Raw genomic sequence first — 24,322 nt, forward strand, 5'->3', positions numbered from 1 at the left:
ATATCATAGAAAATGTGATGAATCAGAGAGGAAAAGGAGGAATAAGCTGATTTCATTTGCATACCTACACATGTAACCCATGTGAAAATATTATTTATCTTTTGTTTTTAAAGAAAGCCTACAGAGGATAGGCATGAAAATATTTTAAACTGCAATATGAAAGCCAAACATTTTGCTATGCTGCAAGACTTAAGTCCAACTTGCATAAATATACTGTCTCTTCCCTCAGCCAGACAATACAATCTGCAGAGATTCTAGTCTGAAGTAGTCCAGCTGTTAGCAACAGGAGCTGTATGTGGAAGAAAAGAAGCAAGTGTCTACTCGTCTGTTTTTCTTCACAAACAAGCTTTTGACCCATGTGATGTCCAGGAATGAGTAGAGATTACTGAGATCCAGATACTGGTCCAATGAATGTGTGTCAAGAAAAAGGGAGATGTAAAACAAAGAAGATGGCGTAATTGGTGTCTCCTACCAGCTAGCCAGAATGTTAGCACAGTGAGTTACTCTATAGGCAATTAGGAGAAATTTCTGCATCAGTAGCCCTTGTCCTTATGGGAGATTTCAACTTCCCAGACAACAACTGGGAATATCATACTCCCATGATGAGTCATAAGTACTCAGTGAGCCCAACTAGGAAAGATGCCCTCCTTAGACTTGCTGCTTGTGAATAAAGGAAGACTCGTGGAAGACGTGATGGTGGCTGCCTTGGCTGCAGTGGTTATAAAAAGGCTGAGTTTAAAATTTTCAGTGTATTAGAAAAAAAGGACAGCAGAGTTGCTGTTCTGGGCTTCAGGAGAGCAAACTTCAAGCTATTCAGGGTGCTAGATAGCAAAGGACCCTGGGAATCTGCATTTGAAGCCTTAGGATCCATGAGTGTTGGTCACTTTTTAGGAACTACCGTTTAGAAGCACAGGACCAGGCAACTCCACTGTCTTGTAAATCAAACAAGTGGGGCACAGGACCAACTTGGCTGAACAGGAAACTCCTCGTGGAAGCAAGGTCAGGCTTTGCAGGGAGATTACAGAGCTGTGGTTTGTAGATGCAGGGAAAGGACATGAAAGGCCAAGCTCAGAGTTGAAACTGGCCAGTGCTGTGCAGAATAACAAGGACTTCTGAAAGCATGTTAATAGCAAGAGGATGTCTAAAGTAAACAATGGATCAATACTTGTTGAAGATGGTCATCTGGCTAATAGCGATGAAGTAAAAGCAGAGGCATCCAACACAGATTTTGCTTCAGTCTTTAATAGTACTGATAGACCTTGGGCTGCCTGGTCTCCTGAGTTGGAGAACCCATAACTATGGGAACAATTTCCATTCATGGACACTGAAATTGTAAGGGACCAGCTGTACCAGCTGAATGTTCACAAATCCATTGGAGCCTAATGGGATTCATTCCAGAGTACTGAAGAAGCTAGTGGATGCTACTGCAAGACCCCTCTCAACTACCTACCAAAGGTCTTGGGAGCCTGGGGAGGTTCCCACTGACTGGAAGCTAACCAGTGTCATTCCAGTTTACAAAAAGGGCATAGGGGGAGACTCAGGGAACTAGAGACCTGTCAGTATAACCTTTGTTCTTGGTAAAATCATGGAGAAGATCTTATCGGGTACTATCAAAAGGCATTTAAAGAATAATGTAATCATCACTGCACAATCAACATTGGTTCACAAAGGGAAAGTCATGTTTAACTGATTTGATATCCTTCTGTGGTAAGGTCACCTGCCCAGTGAATGAAGGGAAGGTGGTAGATGTTGTTTTCCAGATTTTAGTAAGGCTTTTGATACCGCCCCTCACAGCTTCCTTCTGTACAAGTTGTACAACTGTGGGATGAGTGGGTTCATGGTGCACTTGGTGAAGAACTGGCTGAACAGCAGAGCTCAGAGGGTTGTAGTGAATGGGGCCAGTAACCAGTAGTGTTCCTCAGGACTCAGTTCTAGGGCCAGTTCTGTTCAATGATCTGAATGCAGGAGTTGAACGCACCATTAGCAAGTTTGATGATGATACTAAGATGGAATGTGCTGCTGATTCTCTTGAGGCACAAGAGGCCTTGCAGAGGGGTCTGGATAGATTGGAGCATTGTGCTATGATTAATGGGATAAAATTTAACAAGCTAACATACTGAATTCTGCATCTGGGACAAAGTAATGCTGGATACAAGTATAAACTCTGAGAGGAGTGGCTAGGAAGCAGCCCTGCAGAAATGAGTCTGACACTGCTGGTGGATGGCAAGGTCAGTAGGAGTGTGCCAGCAGTGTGTCAGCAGTGTGCCCTGCAAGCCAAGAGGGCAAACCTCTTTGCTCTCTGTAGCTTCCTGAGGAAGAGAAGTGGAGAGAAAGATGCTGAGCTCTTCTTCCTCAGATCCAGTGACAGGACACATTAGAATGACTCAAAGTTGCTTCGGGGCAGGTTTATACTGGACACAAGGAAGCATTTCTTTACCAAGATGGTAGCACACGAACAGTGGAACAAGATTTCTAGAGAGGTAATCAATGCCTCAAGCCTGTCAGTGTTTCAAAGGCATCTGGACACTGCCTTTAATAACATGCTTTAACTTTTGGTCAGGCTGTTGGACTAGATGATCATTGTAGGTCCCTTCCCTCTGCAATATTCTGTTCTAGTCTCTGAGGAGCAGCTGAGAGAAGGGGGGTTGTTTAGTCTCAAGAGAAGCAGGCTCAGGAGATACCCTAATGCTCTCTACAAGTACCAAACCAAAACTGGCAATATATTTAATGATCCAATAGTTGTCCTGAATATAACAGAGTACGTTTAAGATATTGAAATTACCCACTGTGTCAAAACAGGGCTAGCATTCATGAGCTTTTGTGTTTTACCTTGTAAAACAGACCTCTGGAGTGATCTTATTAAGTTACATACAAAATAATTGGGGCATATTTTGCTGCTCAGTCATGCTTTTGTGACTTGCCCCATTAAAATAACAAAAATAAATAGCTGTTTGGGATGTAGGTAACCATCTACAACTGTTCCTGTGAGAGCTAAAACCTTTTTAGTACATTCGATTTGTACCTCTTTGAAAAAATCAGTTCTCAAAGGTATTCATCTTCAAACTAACCTTTGTTGTCTAAGCTTGTATTAAAGGGCAATGGTAAAACAGATAGAATTAACCATACTTCACTGACCAAACATAAACAGTACCTTATCAACAGCTATTTTTAATAACACAAGTATTCTTAAAGAGCACAGGCTTCGATGAGGAAAACGGTAATTTTCTTTGCACGCTAATATGAAGACATTTTCCCCAGTTCTATGTACAAAATTGTGACCACAAAATTTCCACAGAATTTTATGCCAGACCGACCTTACTCTCAGAGAATAATGGAGAGATACTTCAGAACAGCTTTTGGGCAATTTCGATCTAGGTAAAGTGAAGCCAAAACTGACATCAAACTTTCAATGAGGAGAACACATGCAAAAGACCTGTATCAGATGCTTCACGATGACTTTTTTCTTCTCCATAACTCCATATCCAATCCAGGTTTTCTACTTTTACAGGCTACTGTTTGTTATTGGAATGAAAAAAATGCCTCTAAAAACAGAAATTTTTTAGAAGATGAACTACATTATACATTTTCCATCTTATAAATTGTTCTATAAAATAGTAAATAGAAAAGTTACTGAATTAACTACATATTTTTATTGCTATATCAGCTGCTGTCTGATACATTGATGTAACATCCAAATAAATTTTCTCCCCTATGTATCAGATGCAAATATTTGTGCAAACAAAAGGTGCTTCTATGCTAAATGCTCTAAAGTCCCCCCACTAACAAAGTACCTGGATGTTTACTGTTATCTGTTCTTTTCCTCAAATCACCTCAAAAAGCTGTGTCACCAAATCACAAAAGCAGATTCTAAGAGAACCCTTTAGTAAAAAGTTATCAGAAATATTTAGCAGAACGATGCTCGTATAAACCTCCTCCACTAAGGTGCTGAGAAGCAGTGAAAGGATTTGCATTTTTAAAAGGTTAACTCAAATCTCCCACATTGCTTTGAAAGTTTCAGTTAGGTAATGCAATTGTTTGACTTTGCATTGAAAATACAGAAAAACAAAGCTTGCCTGAAACAACATTCTCTAATGTTCAGCTCTGGTAACAATTTGATCAAGCTTATTTTTCTTTCTTTTTCTAAATACGATGAAGCTGCTTTTTTTAAAGAAAATGTACTAGCTTCCTAAGAAGGAATGAAAACATAAGGTAACAACTGTAAAGGACATGTCAAGTAATTTAAAATTTAAACCGTTGTTGCATTTTGTATTATAATATTATTTTATAGAATCTTACACTGCTTTTAAGAAATTAATAGAAGCCTAAGGTAAGCCTTAAATTCACAATACCTTATATACACCTTATGTGGATTCTATGAACTTGGAAGTGACTTGGAGAGAGAATCCTATAACCTCTGCCCTGATTTAAAAGCTGGACAACTTGTCTTGTATGATACCTTCTTTGTTGAGCAGACACAAAGCACTGGAAAACCTTCAGATTCAGGCATACTATGTCAGACTCCAAAACCGAGTAAAAAAGAAAATTACATCAGGATTAGTGTGGCACAAGAACCCCATGCTTTCCTTAAAAGTCAGTTTGGTTATGACTAAACACATTCTTTTCACCTCTGTTTGTGTGTTTTTAAGAATAATAAGATTTTTATTGCAACCCTCAGCATGGTACAGCTAATAGAAAATGTTCCATTCTCTTCTTATACTGACCTTGTTATAACCTGTTTTTAGTACTGACAAAAGCAATCAAATTAATTTTATTTTCCTGAGATAAACAGTCAATATGAAATTGGTCCATTTCTAATCCCATTTATTTCAATAGAAACCAGATTAGTGAAACAGTAATTTCACTCTTTAACTGTAGAGAATAAATTGTTATGTGTTAAAAATCAAGGATTAGCATTTTTATAGATTACATTATTGAAACAATACAGAACAATGCTACTTGGATTTAATCCCATTTGCAGTACAAACTTCATAGAATAAGGAATAAATATTGAAGTTAAAAAGCCTAAATTACTGTAAAAACACATTTTCAGGGAGATTAGACAAAAATACTACCTTCAGCACTTTCATGTAAATTTTCAATGGATGCATCTTCCATGACATTTATCAACAGACAGCACCAGTGTGTCACTCCACTTTGATCTACCAAGGCTCCCAAACTATTGTTGCTTCTATTCAGGCATCACAGCCTCTTGCACAACAGACTCAGTTGACAGTCAGCTCACCTACCCTCTAGGCCTCCAGGCTTAAAGTGCTAAGACAGGGCAGGGCACCAGTAGTGCCACTAGAATTTGTATCAAGAATCTTTTCAAAGAAAATCTGTCAGGCTAAAAATCAAATACCAAAACAAGATGTTAGAAGCTGATACACCTCTGTGCTGCTGAAGGAAGATTTTTAAGTGATTGACAGTTTCACTGTCTTAGGACCAAAAATACTGACAGAATTTAAATGATACACCAGATTTTAGCCAGGATAAAGTTTGCTGATAACCACAGAATTATGTTGGTTTAGCTACACTTCATGACTCCTCTGTCCTAAAAGAGTAAATAATTTGGTTTTAATTTTGGGTATTTTATTATAAGTTGAGGTTCCCAAATAAAAATATAAACAAGTGCTTCTGAGAACAGGCTAAAATGAAAAGCGCTTAATTTACGGACAAGAGATTGAAAGCAGCTAGGTAACTTAAATGAGAGGGGGACAAGGGAAAAGGACATACCTTTGAACACTGTTTATGATTCTGGCACCAAGCAAGTGACCCATTGTTCTGAAAGACAAAGAAGATTACATTAATATTAGTATTTTTTTAAGACTTTTACACATGATCACACTAACAGGCTTAAACAGAATATACTATCCAGTTTTGCTTTGAGAATGATGTGTCACAACACTGGTACCAATCATCCCTCCCTTATGTTAAGGGTCGTGTAAGGTGACCAGATAATTTAGCAAAGCATGTCATCAGGCAAGGCTGGAGGAAAACTGACTGAAATCACCTTTTACTCCATGCTTGTAAACACTTACTAGCTAGAATTGTTAGAAAGCAAACAAAAAGTAACACTTGTATTTAAGAAATTGATATGGATTGGTAGCAATTCCTGAATGGAAAGCCCATTAGTCACATCTCAATATTGCACAATACTTACATTATCAAGGAAAGATAAAAACCAGCATTGACGTAATGGAAAATTTAATTAAATGCAGTACGAGCTTACCAAAAGTCAGCTGTGCAGTTTTATTTTACATTTTTGATAACAAAGTGCATTTCCCAGATGGGTACACTATAGCTTTCATTTATCTTGACTGCAGTAAAACAGCCACTACAGTATCACATGCAAAATAATAATTCAAGCTGAAGGAAAAGAGAACATGATGAGAACAGAATGATAAATATGAAACTGACACAGGGACAAACAACAACGTGCTATTCTACCAGAGGAGCTTCTGAAGGGTATACTTTGGAAACAATGTATCCTGGTTAAAAAAAAAAAAAAAGGCAAAAACACAGCTCTAGAAAAAGAAGCATATGTTTCTGGGGTTAAGATATGAGACAAAATACAGATTCACTTCCTGTATAGTAGAAGATCAAAACAACATCAGGAAGACTTGAGTGACTCTGTGGTCTGAATATGACAAATGGCGTACAAACTCTGCAATACAGAGTGCATGTTCATGTACTTAGGAAATATGTATATATTTCTTCCATAATTTATAAGCTCATACTCTGGAAACAGAAAAGATGAAAACTCTGCTAAATTTGTTGTTTAAAATTTGACTACAATGATGAGTCTATATAGGAGTAATAGGACATTCTTTCATACGAATTACTGAAGGTATTTCCACAGGGATGAATTAACGTGATTGCACTACACCTTCTCCTTTGACATTGACTATAGATTTGGAAATCAATCTCCAAAGAACTGAGGTATGCCAAATTTGAAGGAGTAGTAGGACTATACTTTTTTCTTGTTTACTTGTTTTGTTTTAATAAGGGGAGATGTATCTATTATTCCATGATTTACATATGCTGGTTTTGACTGGGATACGGTTCATTTTTTTCATAGTAGTTAGTATGGGACTATGTTCTGGATTTGTGCTGAAAACAGTGTTGTTAACGCAGGGATGTTTTAATTTTCACTAAGCAGTGCTTACTCATAGTAAAAGCCTTTTCTGCTCCTCACACCATTCCTGGAGATGGCTGAACATCTGCCAGTCAATGGGAAGCAGTGAAAACTTTCTCTATTTTGCTTTGGTTATGTGCACAGTTTTGCTTTACCTATTAAACTGTTTATCTCAACTCACAAGTTTTCTCAATTTTACTCTTTTGATTCCCTCCCCCATTCCACCAGCTGGGGCTTAGTCACAGGCTGGGATTAAAGCACAACAATCCTTAACTTTTATGTATAAAAATCAACAGAAAATGCAAAAATTATTCTTTGGATGTGCAACTATTACAAGTCAGAAGCAGAAATAGATACATTAGCATGCACTGTAACCAAGCCAACCAGATCATTTTCTCAAAACAGCAGTATTATGTTCTGATGTTAGCAAAGCTCATAAGCTTTAATACAGTGACTTCCTACCACAATTATGAAATCTATCCTTTGAAGCTAGGTCTCTCTTAGCAAACATCTGAAGAGACCATGTTTGTGCATGTCTTCATACAAGTGTGTAGTCACACCTTCACAAAAGCTCCCAAGATGCAGCTAGCAGGTCAAAGGAAGTGATTCGCCCCTTCTACTCTGCTCTCATGTCTCCTATATCCTGCTCTGGGGTCCTCATTACAAAAAAATCATGGACCTGTTGGAGTGGGTCCAGAGGGAGGCCACAAAAACTGTTAGATAGCTAGAGAACTCTGAAGAAAGGCTGAGAGCTGGGGTTTTTCAGCCTGCAGAAGAAAAGGCTGCTGGGGAAACCTTACTTCAACCTTTCAGTATATAAAGGGGGCTTATAAGACAGATAGGGAGAGACATTTTTCCAAGGCCTGTAGTGACAGAACAAGCAGCAATAATTTTAAGCTTAAAGAGGGTAGATAGATATTGAACGTAAGGAAGAAATTGTTCATAGTAAGGGTGGTGAGAGACACTGGAACTGTCTGCCCAGAGAAGTGGTAGATGCCCCACCACTGAAGTGTTGAAAGTCAGGTTGTACAAGGACTTTGAGCAACATGATCTCATGAAAGAAGTCCATTCCCAGGGAAGTGGCAGAGCAGGGAACAGAACGATTCTGTGATTCTGTGACAATTAAGATTTTTCAAGTCATCCACCCACAGAATGTTGAGGTTGGAAGGGGCCTCTGGAGGCCATCTGGTCCAACCCCCTGCTCAAGCAGGGTCACCTAGAACCAGTTGCCCAGGACCATGTCCAGAAAACTTTTGAATATCTTCAAGGATGGAAATTCCACAATGTCTCACGGAAAACTGTATCAGTGCTCAGTCACCCTCAGTTAAAAAAGTGTTTTTTCCATGTTCAGAGATAACCTCCCAAGTTTCAGTTTGGTAAACTGAATTCATTTTAAAGTAACTGGTCTACAAACTTGTGTGTTTCAACAACACAAGATACCTCACTACCTTCTTTATTCTGAGCATTACACATTTTCTGAATCCAATACAATGCAAAGCGAAGTCATTAACACAAATTTGAATCAGACACTTGGGGGAAACTCAAGAACTCACACAAAAGCACTGAATTTGAATGCTACTCTTGTACCTTAAGTCCAAAACTAATGCAAATAATACTTAGGCTTTCACCTAAACTTTCAATCTGAACTTCAGATACTTTTATATATGCCATTTTTTTCATATGAGCTTTAATACTAAACGTTTTTGTTACTGCATTCCCTAAGGAGCTCTGGGGATGATAAATGTAAAGACACATCAACTCCCTTCCACTTACAAGATTATTAAGAAGCAATTTAAAAAAAAATAGTTCATGCAATTTAATTTCAATCTGTTATGAAAATTTATTTTGTCTTACACTCCCAGCAGATTACCATGCAATCATTATTTGATTTTATAAAACCATTATATCCACTGTTACTGTAAAATCTAGCTAAAACTGAGGTTTGCTAACATAAGAGCTAACCATGAGCACCACGTCAGGTCCAACCTCTTGAAAAAGAAAGATATATAAATAGAAGAAATAAAAGTTTAGAACAGCCGTAAATAACATATGCTAGTGGGAATACTTTAGTATTACACTCAATGATGTATAAGGATTTATTATTTCCATTTACAGATCTAGCCAGCAGTAACGTTAAAACAATATTTTATGTGCTACTTTCAATTTATCCCCCCTTTCTTCTTCATATAAAATGTGACAGAGGTAGCTGATTGCAATAACAGATTAGTAGCAGCTCGCCACTTTGTTTCAGTTATGCTGCTTCTTTCCACTGAAATAGAAAAAGAACTCCTGCTTTTGAATTACATCTGTTACTTGAGACAATAATGCCATAAATATCCATGTGTGGCTCCTCTACCTCATAATTTCAATGTCTACAACTGTTTTCATTTTTGTACTGAAAACTACTGCCACTTGAATTAAAAAGTAAGTTTAAAAAAACATTTAAAAGTATTGTTTAGAAACTAACTTTATACAGACTAATGATGTAAGTGATCCTTCATTGTACAAGGTGAAAGAGCAAATTCTACAGGCTGCCTTTGAACAACAAAGCAGGAACACTAAATGAATGCTCTCCTCCATTCTGCATCTTAGGAAATGGTTAATTTAAGTTACAAAAGTGTTCAGCTGTGGGTTTGTTTATTTTTTTTTTTAATCTAGTTTACCTGTTTGAAACTCCCAATTTCAGATCATCAGAAATTTGTATTTTATTTGTAGCATTTTACATGCTCTCATATAACATCCTCAGTTCCCTCACATCTATTTTTATTCAAGTCCAACCCTGACCTGACTTATACCAGTCAGAGTTTTGACGTGGTCTTCAGTGATGCCTTGAGACTCTGCTGAGTAGAAATGGCCACAACAAAGAGTTACATGCCATTATTTCTGCCCATTTGTAAACCTTTTACCAGTGTACCTTCAGGGCAACCTCAAAGTATCTTAATCTGTACACTGAAGAGGAGAAGAAACTGTGCTCAACTCCAAATACTGTATCTCACTTGCACTGACATGTCATATGAAAGATGTCAGGCAGATGACGCTGAAAGATTCTCCAACATCACATAGTAGATGAAGACAACAGGAACTCAGGCCACCACCTGAGCCCCAGATACTTTCAGCCTCCCAGAAAGCAAACCGCAGATAAGCAGAATGAGACCTTCAAAAAACAGCACTGTTTGGCATGTATAAGGCAAGAGTTCAGAAAAGCCTAGTCTTACTAGGCTTTATTTCAGCAAGTGTACGTACACACTCGCTTTCCTCTGGTAAACCACAAATGTCCTTGGGCCTAAACTATTAAGATAGAAACATCTGTGTGCTCTGCCCTCTTATGCCTTAAAGAAAAGTTTGCAACATCTCTTGTAGGAAAAAAAAATGCATACAGAGAGGCAACGAAGAATCAATCTTCATCTATCTAGAGTGTGCCCTAGGGAGGAAAAAAAAAACAGAAACAAAAAAAAAAAAACCACCCTTCACAAGCAAGTCATTATCAGTCTTCGAAGTTTTTCTCCCCTGCCCAATCTTCAATTCACATTTGAGTGAACCTGCTATCTCTCGAAAGTGGCCTCTCCCAAAAACTTCACTGATTCTTTAAAAAAAGACAAAAAAAAGACTAGAAATAAGCCCCTCAAAAAACAGTGCCTATCACATGAAACAGATCATTAGAGTAGACAAATCAATAGCTGCTGCAATGATGTAAGAGTGCAAAGATGTAAGAGTGCAAAGATGTAAGAGTGACAGAGCACTGGAACAGGTTGCCCAGGGGGGATGTGGAGTCTCCTACATTGGAGATATTCAAAGCCCACCTGGACAAGTTCCTGTGTGATGTATTCGTGGTTACCCTGCTCTTGCAGGGTAGATGATCTTTTGAGGTCCCTTCCAACCCTCGGGATTCTGTGATTCTGTGATGAATTTAAAGAGACAGGTTCCTAATCCTTTCCTTAACCTTTCAAAAATCTCAACAGCCTGAAATTATACATAGTACTAAAACGCAGTTTGTACTGTGCCCGACACACATTTCCTGACTGCATGCTCACTAAGACACAAACTGATATAGGGACCTACCTATGGCAGTAATGTGTGTCCCCAGGCCCAACTCTAAAGTGCGGAATTAAGGTGCAGAATGGGATCAACATGCTCAAGCAAGGCTTTCCAGTTGCCAAATACTTAAGTATGCACATAAGAATGAATTTCAGAAAAGCCTATACATTTAGCAGGCAAAGATATCAAGCAGATAGAACACACTAAAGAAAATTTTATTTCTCAAAGCCTTTCTCTTGACCATTAACTTTTAATAGAGGTATGGACTAAAGAACCACAGTCTGACTTCTCCTTGGCTCTGTTTAGTTATCCTTTTGCACATAAATAACCAGAACTCAGTTTTCTTTGAAAATATGGCAGAAAAAAATTAGATAGGATATCCTTTTGTACAACTTGAACACTTGTCCCAGAAATCTTTCACCAAACTAGAGCAAAGGTAAACTCTTATGTTATGCACTTTGAAATTTCTCTTAGCAACAGGCTAGAGTGAAGACTGAAACCTGTCCAGAAAAACCAAATCACTCTGTAGAAATTAGCAGGAGATACATGAAGTTATAGACTGCAAACAAGCAAGGTCTTAAAGCCCAATGATGAAGCCCACCTCTGGGAACAAGCCTGCTCCTTCAAGGACAATTTATACAAACCTATTTTTAGCATCTTCACATCTATGTGCTTGTGCAATGTAGGGCAAGTTTGAAGACCACTGACTGGAGAAGCCATAGATAGAAGAGGATCACTATGACATCAAACTACCCGTAAAATACAACAGAAACCCAAAATTATTCTGGTTGCTTGGCTTCCATTCAGGAAAGACAGGAAGAATATAGAAAACAGCTTAAATGTGTACATTTTGTTCCTTATATAAAGTTTTTTATTTCATTGTAGATTATGTCTTAAGAAAATAATTAATTCCTTGCTGGGGGATTTCTGTTGCCTTGTAATGGTTCTAAGAAGGAGTGAAATTGAATAAAGTAGCAACAATTCATAAATTGAGTGTTATTGAGCAAGATCGGTTCTGATACTTAGAAACACATGCATAGTAGCAGTTTCTATTGTAAACATTTGATTGGGATATTTCACAATAGAAAATTATCAAACCTTGGTTACCTACACTTTCACCACCTGTAAGCTATGATAAACCATATGACAACCCTAATTACTACTAGGAAGCAGACAGCCTTACTGTCCTCTCACCCCTGGAGGCACATACTCATATCTAGCTCCCAGATCACCTCACCCACCCATGAGCTGGCCTGGCTGGCTCTTCACTAGTGCGCACACACTCACCCACATTCAGTCCAGACACTGCCACCACAGATGCACAGACCCCCATGATCCACAGTCCCATGCCAGGGGCTGGCACTTGCTTTCACTCACACCAGTCCTCCTGGCCACAGAACACAGGCCCTCTGGTACCCAGACATTTACTGACTCCAGTCACTGGCATGGACACAGGGGCCTCTGCTCCAGTGTGTCCCTCTGTCACTGACTGATGACCCTCAAGCCAAGGGTGTGATGTGAGCTGAGGCCGCACCTCCAGCCCTGTCTCATTTTGAAGTAGGACAGAACAGAATAGACTAGACTATTTCAGTGGGAAAGGATCTACAATGATCATCTAGTCCAACAGCCTAACCAATTGAGGGCAAAAGTTAAAGCATGTTATTAAGGGCATTGTCCAAATGCCTCTTAAACACTGACAGGCTTGAGGCATCGTTTACCTCTCTAGGAAGCTTGTACCACTGTTCCTGTACCACCATCTTGGTAACGAAATGCTTCCTCATGTCCAACATAAACCTGCCCTGAAGCACCTTTGAATCATTCCCGAATGTCCTACCACTGGATCCCAGGGAGAAGTGTTTAGCACCTCCCTCTCCACTTCTCCTCCTCAGGAACTGTAGAGAGCAATGAGGTAACCCCTCAGGCACCTCTCCTCTCCAGCCAAGTCCTCAGCCCAAAGGACAAGTCCAAAGTCCTCAACCACCCCTCACAGGACATTCCTTCCAACCTTTACAGCAGTCCCTTCTGTGGACGCATTCAAGGACCTCCACAATCTTAAACAGTGGGGCCCAGAACTGCACACAGTATCCAAGGCCACACCAATGTGGAATGCAGGAGGATAATCACCTCTTTTGAGCGGCTGGCTGTGCTATGGTTGATGCAGCCCAGGGCACAATTTTCTGTCTTGGCTTCCAGGACACACACACCTGACTCCCATTGAACCTGCTGCCTACCAGCACTTCCAGATCTGTTTCTACAGGGCTGCTCTCCAGCCACTCCTCTCCCAGCTCATATTTGTGCCTGTCTTTATACCATCCCAGATGCAGAATCCAGCATGTCAACTTGTTAAATTTTATCCCATTAATCATAGCCCACTGCTCCAATCTATCCAGACCCCTCTGCAAGGCCTCCTGTCCCTCAAGAGAATCAACAGCACACCCCAGCTTGGTACCATCTTCAAACTTGCTAATGGTGCATTCAACTCCTGCATCCAGATAATTCATAAATATATTGAACAGAACTGGCTCTAGAATAGAGTCCTGAGGAACATCATTGTAAACCAGGAACCAGCCAGATGCAGCCCCACTCACTACAGCCCTCTGAGCCCTGCCCTTTAGCCAGTTCTTCAGTCAGTTCACCATGAACCCACCTCATCCCACAGTTGCTCCTGGCTGATCCTAGCTCATCATTTGCCAAGCCCGGGGCTAGTGTTGACCCTGTTACCAGTGTCCAGTTCTGCCCATCCTGCACAGGCCCTTTGGGGCTACTCCCCTTGCAGAGGCCATAGCCTGCAATGGGGTAACCCTCAGCCCCCAGCTCCCCATCCCCTGGGAGCAGCCAGCCCTCACTGAGCCTGATGGTAGGAGACTGTGCTTTGGGGTCTATAACAACATATTATTTCTGATTTATATGAAATACCCTTAGGCTTTGCTCTAGTTAACAAAAACACAGAGCAAAATTTCAACAACAAAACCAAATAAAGATTATCCAAGCTAGGCAAAACAACACAACATATAAAACCTACCAACAGGGAAAAAAATAAAAGCACTGCACAGGATTCTAACACAAAAAAAAAAAAACAGAATCACAGAATCTCAAGGGTTGGAAGGGACCTCAAAAGATCATCTAGTCCAACCCCCCTGCAAGAGCAGGGTAACCTAGAGTACATCACACAGGAACTTGTCCAGGCAGGCCTTGAATACCTCCAATGTAGGAGACTCCACAACCCCCCTGGGAAACCTGTTCCAGTGCTCTGTCACTCTTACAGTAAAGAAGTTCTTCCTGATGTTAATGTGGAACCTCCTATGCTCCAGTTTACACCCATTGACCCTTGTCCTACCACTGGATATCACTGAAAAAAACCTAGCTCCATCATCCTGACACCCACCCTTTACATATTTGTAAACAAGCAGTACTTAGCTGGTATTCATCATGTTGCTTAAATGTATTACCATCAGACACTTTAGTAACTTTATGATGAGTGGGTTTTATAAAAACTTATGTAGAAATACAGCATTAAGCTTAATGCACAGTCTGAACAGGAAGCCAAAAGCAAGAACACATTTGGAACATACACATGAAGTTGTTCTGTTACTGCAACTAGCCACAACAGAAGCCATTTCTATCCCACAGATGTTTAAACTATAGAAAAGTAAATGTTGGTTACTGGTTAATCCAGTTAAAGAGCTGACTGAATATAAGAAACAGTTATAAAACCAATCAGCCTGATAATTCATTCTGGTGACATAAATGCAGCTTGTATTTAAATTATCATGAGTAGCAGCTTGACTGACACAGCAGTCTAATTTTAAACATCTAGATTTAACACCAGAAAATATAGATATCAAATATTTTTTAAGTCTTAGTCAGGTTTTCTTCTGTATTTACACTAATGCTGCCACCACTTGTAATGTACTAACTCCTATTACAACGATATGGTGGATCCTCCTGTAGACAAATGGTTAGAAGTCTACTGACCTAAAACTTTCATTGATATTACCTAAACAATTCATGTAATAGTATCTTCAACCTTCATTTCTATACAGACCTTTTCATTATAGTTTACACTGAAATATTTAAATCAACAACTTTACATGCACCAAAATGAAAATAGAAAAAATGTAAGATCAGAATAACTACAAAAGGCATTAAATAAAACCAGCAACCACCACTTAAACCATGAGACATAACAGTATTTATTCTCTAGTTGTCATCAAAAATCATTACCAATGAAAAAGCAAGAGGTCTGTAGTTTTGAAGATACAGACTACGTATAGCTCGGATTAAATTTCTGTCTCAAATATGGAACGCTTTTTTGTTTATAACAGTGTCTTCTCAAGTGCATAGAAAAACTAGTAGATAAACACAAGCTGTAAAAACAGATGAGCCACAGGAATCCTTTTGTCTCCACCACACTTGCGAGTTATGACTGCCTTCTTGTGGTTTCACAGACTTCACTCTTACCACTTCTAAGACTGATCTCACAGGAGGTCTCATTCTAATTAGCGGATGTTTATATTAATCTGTAAAAGAATCCAGATGAAATAAACTTCACTAAGCAGTAGAAGAAATTAAATACACTGACACTAACTTGAAGATACTAAATATGGAATCTCAACACTAAGGCATATACTTTGGGCCAAATTCTGCACACATTTATTGAGGTTAAATAATCCTGCTGAAGTGAACAGAAACTAATCTAATAGCATTAATGTGGGAAGCAAAAGATAGCTTGTCAACTATTTGTTTGTAGGCTCTATTTCAAAACCTCCACCCTTCCAAAATGCTAACATGCCTTTTTTGTCAAGTCATAAAGCAGATTTGCTATATGAAAGAATGAGACAATAAAAGTATTAGCTGGCTCAAAGATGTGACATAAATGTAGCCCATTGGGAAATTAACACCAAAAAGAACAATCCCTATTCTAAAAACATGATGTTTACCTATACAAAATACAATGTAAATGTAAATGTACATGACCTACTTTAACATATTTTAAAAAAATGACAGTTATAATCTAGGTTTCAGAAACATGTGCATGCTGCTTTTAATGCTGACTTGACTTTATAACTGAATTATAATTCATATTATTATTCTGTATAATTATAACATTATCGGTTAGCTGAGTGACTTCCAACTTACCACAGGCTGTGTTCGCCTACACTGCCTAACAGCTGATCATTCCAGAATGAACTACAAACACCCCAGGGTATCTCCAGACTAGGAAGTTGTGTGTACCACAGGAATACATCTGTTGACTAAAACAACTGGTGTTGATGGATTTGATGTCTGCACTGCACATATGCCAACTTCACCTTTACCATGAACTAGTTCTAACATGGTCACTAATGGATGTTAGGTCCCCCAGGATTGTCACTTCCAGTTATGTTCACTCAGACGAAATTCAATGAATGAACTCTCGGAATGGTCCATGATGTGGAACAAAAGGTGATAATGATGGTCAGAAGACTCACTCCAAAAACAAACTCCGATCCACATTAAAATACTAATGTGTAGATGCACCTACAACACTTCTAATCTTCCACAAACATGTAAGAAAAGTATTTCAGTGCTTCCTACTAGACAAGATTTTCCTCAGAAGCCACACTGTTTCAGGGCCATCCAGAACATCATTCCCTTCCAGAGCTGCAAAATGTTTAGGGTTCCAGTGTCTCATGTCCTTAAAAAACTAATCACCACATTTAGAGATCAGCTAAACTTCCCATTACAAATAGTCTAAATATAAACTGTATGAACACAGGCTACTCCATGCAGGTGGAATTGTCATGGAGTAATTTCTTATTATAAAACTGCTGAATGCACTGTACCACATATGGGCCATGTGATGTTTTACTGTGCTTTCTCCTACTTTGTTCCAGTATGTATGGAAGGGACATCATTATATACTACACCTTTATCTTTGACAAGAGTATGTTTACATACCTGCCCTTAAATCTTAACAGCTCTTAAGTATCCATGTTATTATGACTCAGTATCAGACACCATCTAATTTTATGCTCACACTTTTGTACTCAACATACTAATCACTTCTAATATAATTGCACGAAATTCACTTGATAAATTTCAGGAATGTATTTCCTTTCTCCTTGGCATGTGTTACTAGTTTACAAGATACTAAATATTTCAAGCAGTAGAAGCAGCCATATCCACCACAAGCTGATGATTATATATTTATTTCCCTTTAAAAGAAAAACAAATAAATTAATACCATGCAGCACTTTTCTCAACAGAAAATATCTGTGACAAATATCCCCTATCTTATTCCAATTGTCCTGATATAGTACCATAAAATTTCTCTCTTCTCTTTAATCTCTGCAAGGCAACAAGCTCAATAACCATCACTGCCAATATAAATACTTTGCTTCAGTATCACAAGTATTGTAAAAACACATAGAAAACTGTCATCTCAACAGTAAAAAACAGCACAAATACAATCCTACAGATGAAATATGCAGTCTAAAATTTTACTATAATTATACATTTATACAATTATACATTTATACAATCTATACAATTATACATTTGCTGTTAGGGTGGTGAGGCACTAGAATGGGTTGCCCAGGGAAGCTGTGAATGCTTCATCCCTGGCGGTGTTCAAGGCCAGGTTCGACAAAGCCTTAGGTGGCATGGTTTAGTGTGAGGTGCCCCTGCCCATGGCAGGGGGGTTGGAACTAGATGATCTTAAGGTCCTTTTCAATCCTAACTATTCTATGATTCTATGATTTATAGTTCCACAAAACCATTCATATTTAAAGACTTCTATATGAAAAATCTATTTTAGAAGAACTATTGAAGTGCATAGCAAAGCTCTCAAAAGTAAGAAGTGTCAAAATCAGCACAGTCCTTGGAGCTTTGACGGTTGTTTAGAACAGTCTTTGGGGATTCTTTTTTTCTTTTTCCATAGAAGATCTAGCTCACCAAGAAGTGCACCTCACCAGACCTGGTATTTCCTAGAAAATTTTTGCAAAAAGGTTCTGTGGTCATTCAGGAATTGAAGAACTGTCCAAATTCAAATGACCCTTGGTGTCATAAACAGAACAGCTTGTCTTCAATCTGAACAAAGGACTAACACAATATTGTCAAGCACTAATACATGCACTCAATAATCATTAATTCAGAAAAACACATCAGCCACATGAAAAAGGTTTCCACTACAACAGTTAAAGCGGCATTTCAAGAAGCCTTATTTCCCAGACTTATTTTAATTGCTAGTCTTACCATACATCTGTTTTCATTATAGACACTACAGGCAAGACGTAATGGATACAGTTTAATTAGCCCACAATATCATTGTCTCATCTCTAAAGCACAACCCAACAACAAATCACACCATGCAAGTTAACACTCTTCTCCTCCACTGGTCCCATGGGTTTGGCCCTTGGCCTGTACCTTCCCAACCCAACTCTCACTTCTGCAGAAAGCAAATACACAGGACTGCCACACTGAGCCAATAGTAAAGACTAGTGGATGCCAGTTGCATGCTGGTCAGATATGGCACATCATGCACCTAATTAATGTCCTCCTCATATTTGTATCATGTAACAAAAAGGAAGTCATGACTCACTTCTGACTAGATCAATGTTGCTCTCTTTCCCCAGCTCCTAGACCTGTAAAGCCTGTAGACCACATTTTATTCTTATGCTATTTTATGGAACAGCAACAGCTCCCAGAACAAAGTTTGTAATGACATTGTGTTGACAGTGAATGAAAAACAGGCATCAAATGAAGGAGCAACATAGAAAGGTGGATGAGTTTTTCCCTTTCCACTTGAAATTTAACATGCCTGCTAACCCATTCCTAGCTGGGACCCCTTGGCCCTGCAACACCAATAGTATATTCCTGAGAGGAAGACACTTTTAATACAGGTTACAACAGATAACAATCAATTTCTTCCAGTTTTCTTAGGAGCTTTTCCCAGTTTGTTAAGAACTGTATGTCATAAGTAAGAAACATTACACAGGACAATTGCTACAGTTCAGTCTTCTAGACCATCCTGCACCCTAAGAATGCGAAAGGACAGATGAGAGGAAGAAGAAATCAGCATGAAATTCTATTATTTGAGAAAGATAAAAAATATCTATCTTTCTCAACTATTATAAAGTCTGAGCTACAGTGATATTAACTGGATCTTTCTACAGTAATAATCTTCAGTGAAAGATTTATGTTACCTCATCATATTGTCATAAAACTGTCCACAAGCATAAAAGCTTTTCATGTGCTGGCTTTCTAGAATACAGTCTGATAACTAGCTAATGAAGACATAAAAAGAAAATAAATCTCTCCACAAGGCAGGACTAAAGCATTTGTCATTTACACCTTTGGTTACCAAAGATATAGCTGTTATGCAGAGCAATCATTTCCTGACAGATCCACCATGTTTCAGACCTTTCTGGCATTAGATGAAGGAGTTAAACATTAAGACAGGTTAATTTGCATTGAAGTTATTGAAAGGCTTGTAACATGAAAGATGTCAAAGATCAGCCTAAGCCCCCATACAAACCTATTTTAAAGCCTCCAGTTAAAGTAAACAATTGCATATGGAATTTTTCATAGAATCATGGGATTCCACTGCAAGGATCACACTGACTCTGAAGCTTAGTATTTTCTTTTATATATTTAATCTATATTAACACCTACAAAAGAAAAATATTTCAATATATATCCTTAAGCTCTTAAAATGTGGTCAAATGAGGCTAATAACAGTTGTCAACATCTTGTATTATTATCAGGCTTTTTATATTATCATTTTGTTTCTCTTTTTTAAATCACCTATTTTTGCAGAACTGACAGTATTTTAGTTGTTTTATCTTTGGAAAGTCTCAGATATTGGTGGAACGCTCCAGGAATTCTATCCCAATTATAATGATTCCTTCCATTTTACCAGCCTTGTCACCTGTGTAAAGCAATTAAGAAAAGCAGTGAAGTGGTTTGTGGTACTACAAATATGTTGGTAATATTCAAGTTTTTTTTATTGGACTGAGGAGCAATGCTTGATTTGGTTTCTCAGTGGGAAGGTCATGGATGAGAACAACTTGACTGAGGCTCGATCTATACCAGATGGATCTACTAGGTATGGGTAAGCATCTCAGGGGCATGAAAAACTGACATCTGCTCCTACTATTAAGAGGATAAGCCATGCCTATTGAGGAAACTTCAAGGGATGCATTCGAATCCCTAAGGGCGCCTGGACACATACACATACACTAACAATTAGTAACTGGACAATACCTAATTTTTTTTACACAATTATTTATTCATTGTCTTTAGTGGTACTCGACTCTGGTTACATAAAAGTTGCTTCTACCTTCCCTTACCATCGGCAAGAACCTCCTCTAAACCTTAATTTGAAGTCAAGGTGCTTTACATCTGACAAATTACTCACAATTCAGTTTTACTTTGTCCAATGGCATAGTATCATTTATTACCACTTTGATTTGTAAAGGATAATGTAAAGATGCAGGAAGATGGTATTTAACAAGTTCAAGTTAATTTTCTTTAAACAGCATACTCAGAATTTTCTTGGGTTTATCTACAAATTCTGAACAGACATTTCCAGTACATTTGCACTGGTGGCCTAAGCTTATTTCCATTAAAACCACTGGATACATTATGATCAACTGTAGGGATAAGAACCAGGCCAGCAATGAAAGCTCCAGAAAACTCCTGTATTAAACTATCAATCATATAAATGGAAGAACTGATAGGTATCAGAAGTCTGAAAGATTTCCAGCTAAAGAAAACAACAGAAGATTATACTAGATTAATGTGTAAAGCTTTTTAGTCTTTAAAACTATCTGTCAGTCATGCATTCTATCCCAGAAAAAAAAGACAGGCAGTATATTCTTTAGCAAACCTTCATTCCTTTCTACAATTTGGAAAACGGCTAAGGTTGCATTTAACTTTCAGGGTTAGTCCACATTACTGCTCTTTCTTCCTGCTTAAGAAATTAAAGGGTTTGGACACAGGAAGGAGGCTTGAAATAATTATTATTTGCTGTTGCACATTTATTGAAACCATAATTAGAGCTTTGGTACTGTCCAGTGCTCAAATGTGTATGTGTGCAGTTCTACGATTAAAGTAAATCTTTTATAAGATGAGCTAATGTGCTACACGTGCAGCGTCAAATTTCCTTCACTGCCTGGTCAATAAAGATCCATTGAACAGAAAATGCATGAAATTTGCCAAAAGACTACTGTCTTTCACATTATTTATTCAATTCCTTAACTCAAAGGAAAAACCAACAATAAACTGCTAGTTGCAAAAATCTACATCATCTTTCCTTATTTATTCTGACAAACATGTGTCCTACCTGCTACTAAGTACTATATGAAGAGTGGCATTTACCTCATTAATGGAATTATTTTTACCTCTTTGTGTCAGTTTGTCTAACCCCAAATACTCCTTCCACCTACTGCAGATCCAGACTTATGAACACTTGGCTAATTCATGATCTCTCCATTCATAGTTGCATGGAAAGAAATCTCAAAACAGAAGAAAGCCTCAAGCTCTCCTAGCTCCAGTTGCCTTCCCAGAATTGCTAGATGAGAATCAATCGTCAATACATTATATGCTCTTTGTGAGTAGGAAAAGTGGTGGTATGCAATGATGCAATTCATTATTGTGTAGCTGTAGTTACACAGTAATGCGATATCACTGCTTTCAAAGAAAGTATCTTGAATTACTTCCTATATAGAAACATTTTAGAACAGAACACAAAACAAAAACGAAAACAAAAACAAAAAAAACCCAAAACAAAAAAACAGGCAGTCACTGTATTAGGACACATTATTATTATTTACTAATACTATTATCAGTATTCAATTCCTCAGCCTTCTACTGTTTGTTGCCTTATGTATCTGTTCACACGTGTACTAAACTCCAACAAAACACAAAGTCTTCCACCAAATGAGATTAAGAAATTAATTTATATTGTCTAGGTCCAAAAATGCCCTGAGGCCTGACTGGAATGCTCCAGTAGTATAAAGAAATCATTAACAGTTATGAAGCATTATCAATTAACTACAAATGATGTATAGCCCCAGATCTGCAGCCAAAATCAGGAGATGAGAAACCATGACCAAGTATGTGAACTTTGATTACTTGTGATCTTTTTGTTCCTTTTTTTTTTTTTTAATTTAGTACACAGACAACTCCTCTAAAGAGTAATCCATAAAAAAGAAAAACGTAATGTCATGGTTTACACGCAGCCACTGGCTCACTCCTCGCCCCTCCCCCCACTCCCAGAGGGATGGGGAGGAGAATTGAAAGAATGTAACTTCCACAGGCTGAGATAAGAACAGCCCAGTAACTAAGGTATAACACAAACCACTGCTGCTACCGCCAATAACAAGAACGTTAAGGGAAATAACAAGGGAAGAGAATACAATCACTCATCACCCACCAACCCATACCCAGTCTGACCCGAGCAGTGATCTAGCCCTTCCATTTACATCCTGGGCATGATGTGCTGCGGTATGGAATACCTCTTTGGCTAGTTTGGGTTAGGTATCCTGTCTCTGCTTCCTCACAGCTTCCCTCCTCCCTGGCAGAGCATGAGACTCAGAAAATCCTTGGTTAGACTAAACATTACTGAGCAGCAACTAAAAACATTGGTGTTATCAGCATTGCTACCAAGTTGAAAGTAAAAAACACAGCACTGCACCAGTTACTAAGACTGAGAAAAATGACTGCTACTGCTGAACCCAGGACAAATATCTATGGCAGCTGGACTGCAACCCACAAAGGCAATAAAAACCAAAGTCTTCACTACCATAGCTAGGTTTGCAGTTTGAGTTGTGACCACTTAAGAATTATAGTGGCAGTAGTTAATAAAACTTCTGACTTGAAAGAGAACATCCTAGACAAGTGCACAACATACTGCCAGGAGAAGCCACTTCACTTTCTCTACTTTATGAGAATAAAATATGTGCAAGTCTTCCCTCATCACACGACCAAACTTTACTATATACATGCAATACAGAAAATCCAGCACTTCTGAAAATGCAAAGAACGCATGCATAAGAAGATTCAAAGCTTTTCCTGAAGAACTGGGATTACTATTTAGTTCAGAATACATGTAAGTAAATCACAGTATTGACTCAAAAGAGCAGGCTGCCATCACTAGAACATATTTCTTGTTGAAAACTCCCCAGAAAGTAAATTTGTAACATTTGGAGAGCAGGAATTGTTCAGAAACCCAAAGTAGCCCATTATTTTGCCCCTCTTTTCTCACAATCCATTGGTGTGGTTAAAGTCTTCTGGAACGACAAAAATAAGGAGCAAGTTGCCACCACTAGGACACATTCAGCCCCTAAATTGCCTTCAGACTCCCAAGTTACTTTTAATAAAGAAATGAATGAAAACAAGCTGAGAAGCCAGCCATAGATCAGCAGCATTACCTGGACAGGCTGCATACTTGAGCACCCCTGGTCTAGAACAAATTCATGTTTATTTGTTTGCCTTGGTATGCATGGACCACAAATTAGCTAGAACTTTGTGGTGAATTTCCTTGGAGGCTTTACCTGTAACTGGACTTCCCAATGAAGACAAAAGGATTTTCAAACTACATTTTTACTAGCCTACAAGAAAGAAAAATTAACCTTTTTAAATCAAGTAAAACTCCAAGAGTAAAAATGCTTACAAACAACATTTCCTACACCTACTGTGTCTGTTCTCTCTTTACAGCCTTAGTTTCAATTTATTGTGTAACAGTAAAATCCCCAGTCCCCTCTATTCCTAGACAATTTCTCTTCCCAGTATTGTGTCCCTGCTGGAGGACCCCCAGCTCAAGCTTTTTCCCTTCTGAGACTGTCTGTTCTTTTGACTCTCCTGCAAGCCATGCCTTTCTCAGGAATCTCAGCAGTTTACCAGGAGAGTCACGCCCTTTGCAAGCTTGAGTCAAATCACTTCTGTTTTAAAGGAACATAACATAACACACAGACTGAGGGGAGAAAAACGTGCAGCACCCATAAAGGTATAATAAGCCTTGTGAAAGACACATGTATTTTCCTGTATTACATTTTTACATAACTTTGATGTCATAACTTTTTGAAAGTCTACAGACACTTTGGTGAAAACATGGTTTGCAAAAGTCAATGGAAATTTGATTAAAACTTTGGGCTGGAATTGTTCCCC

At 38.4% G+C, this 24,322-nt stretch overlaps 1 protein-coding gene across 1 annotated transcript in view; it reads right to left on the minus strand.

The window, feature by feature from the left end:
* Positions 1–24,322, minus strand: part of ANOS1 (anosmin 1) — a 138,981-nt gene that overhangs the window by 106,411 nt on the left and 8,248 nt on the right. The window contains exon 2 of the mRNA XM_034074483.1: positions 5,734–5,781. Within this exon, the coding sequence (XP_033930374.1) occupies positions 5,734–5,781 (48 nt within the window). The remainder of the gene's footprint in view (positions 1–5,733; positions 5,782–24,322) is intronic.

This window comes from Melopsittacus undulatus, chromosome 2, assembly GCF_012275295.1.
Source record: "Melopsittacus undulatus isolate bMelUnd1 chromosome 2, bMelUnd1.mat.Z, whole genome shotgun sequence".
In the NCBI taxonomy this organism is placed as follows: domain Eukaryota; kingdom Metazoa; phylum Chordata; class Aves; order Psittaciformes; family Psittaculidae; genus Melopsittacus; species Melopsittacus undulatus.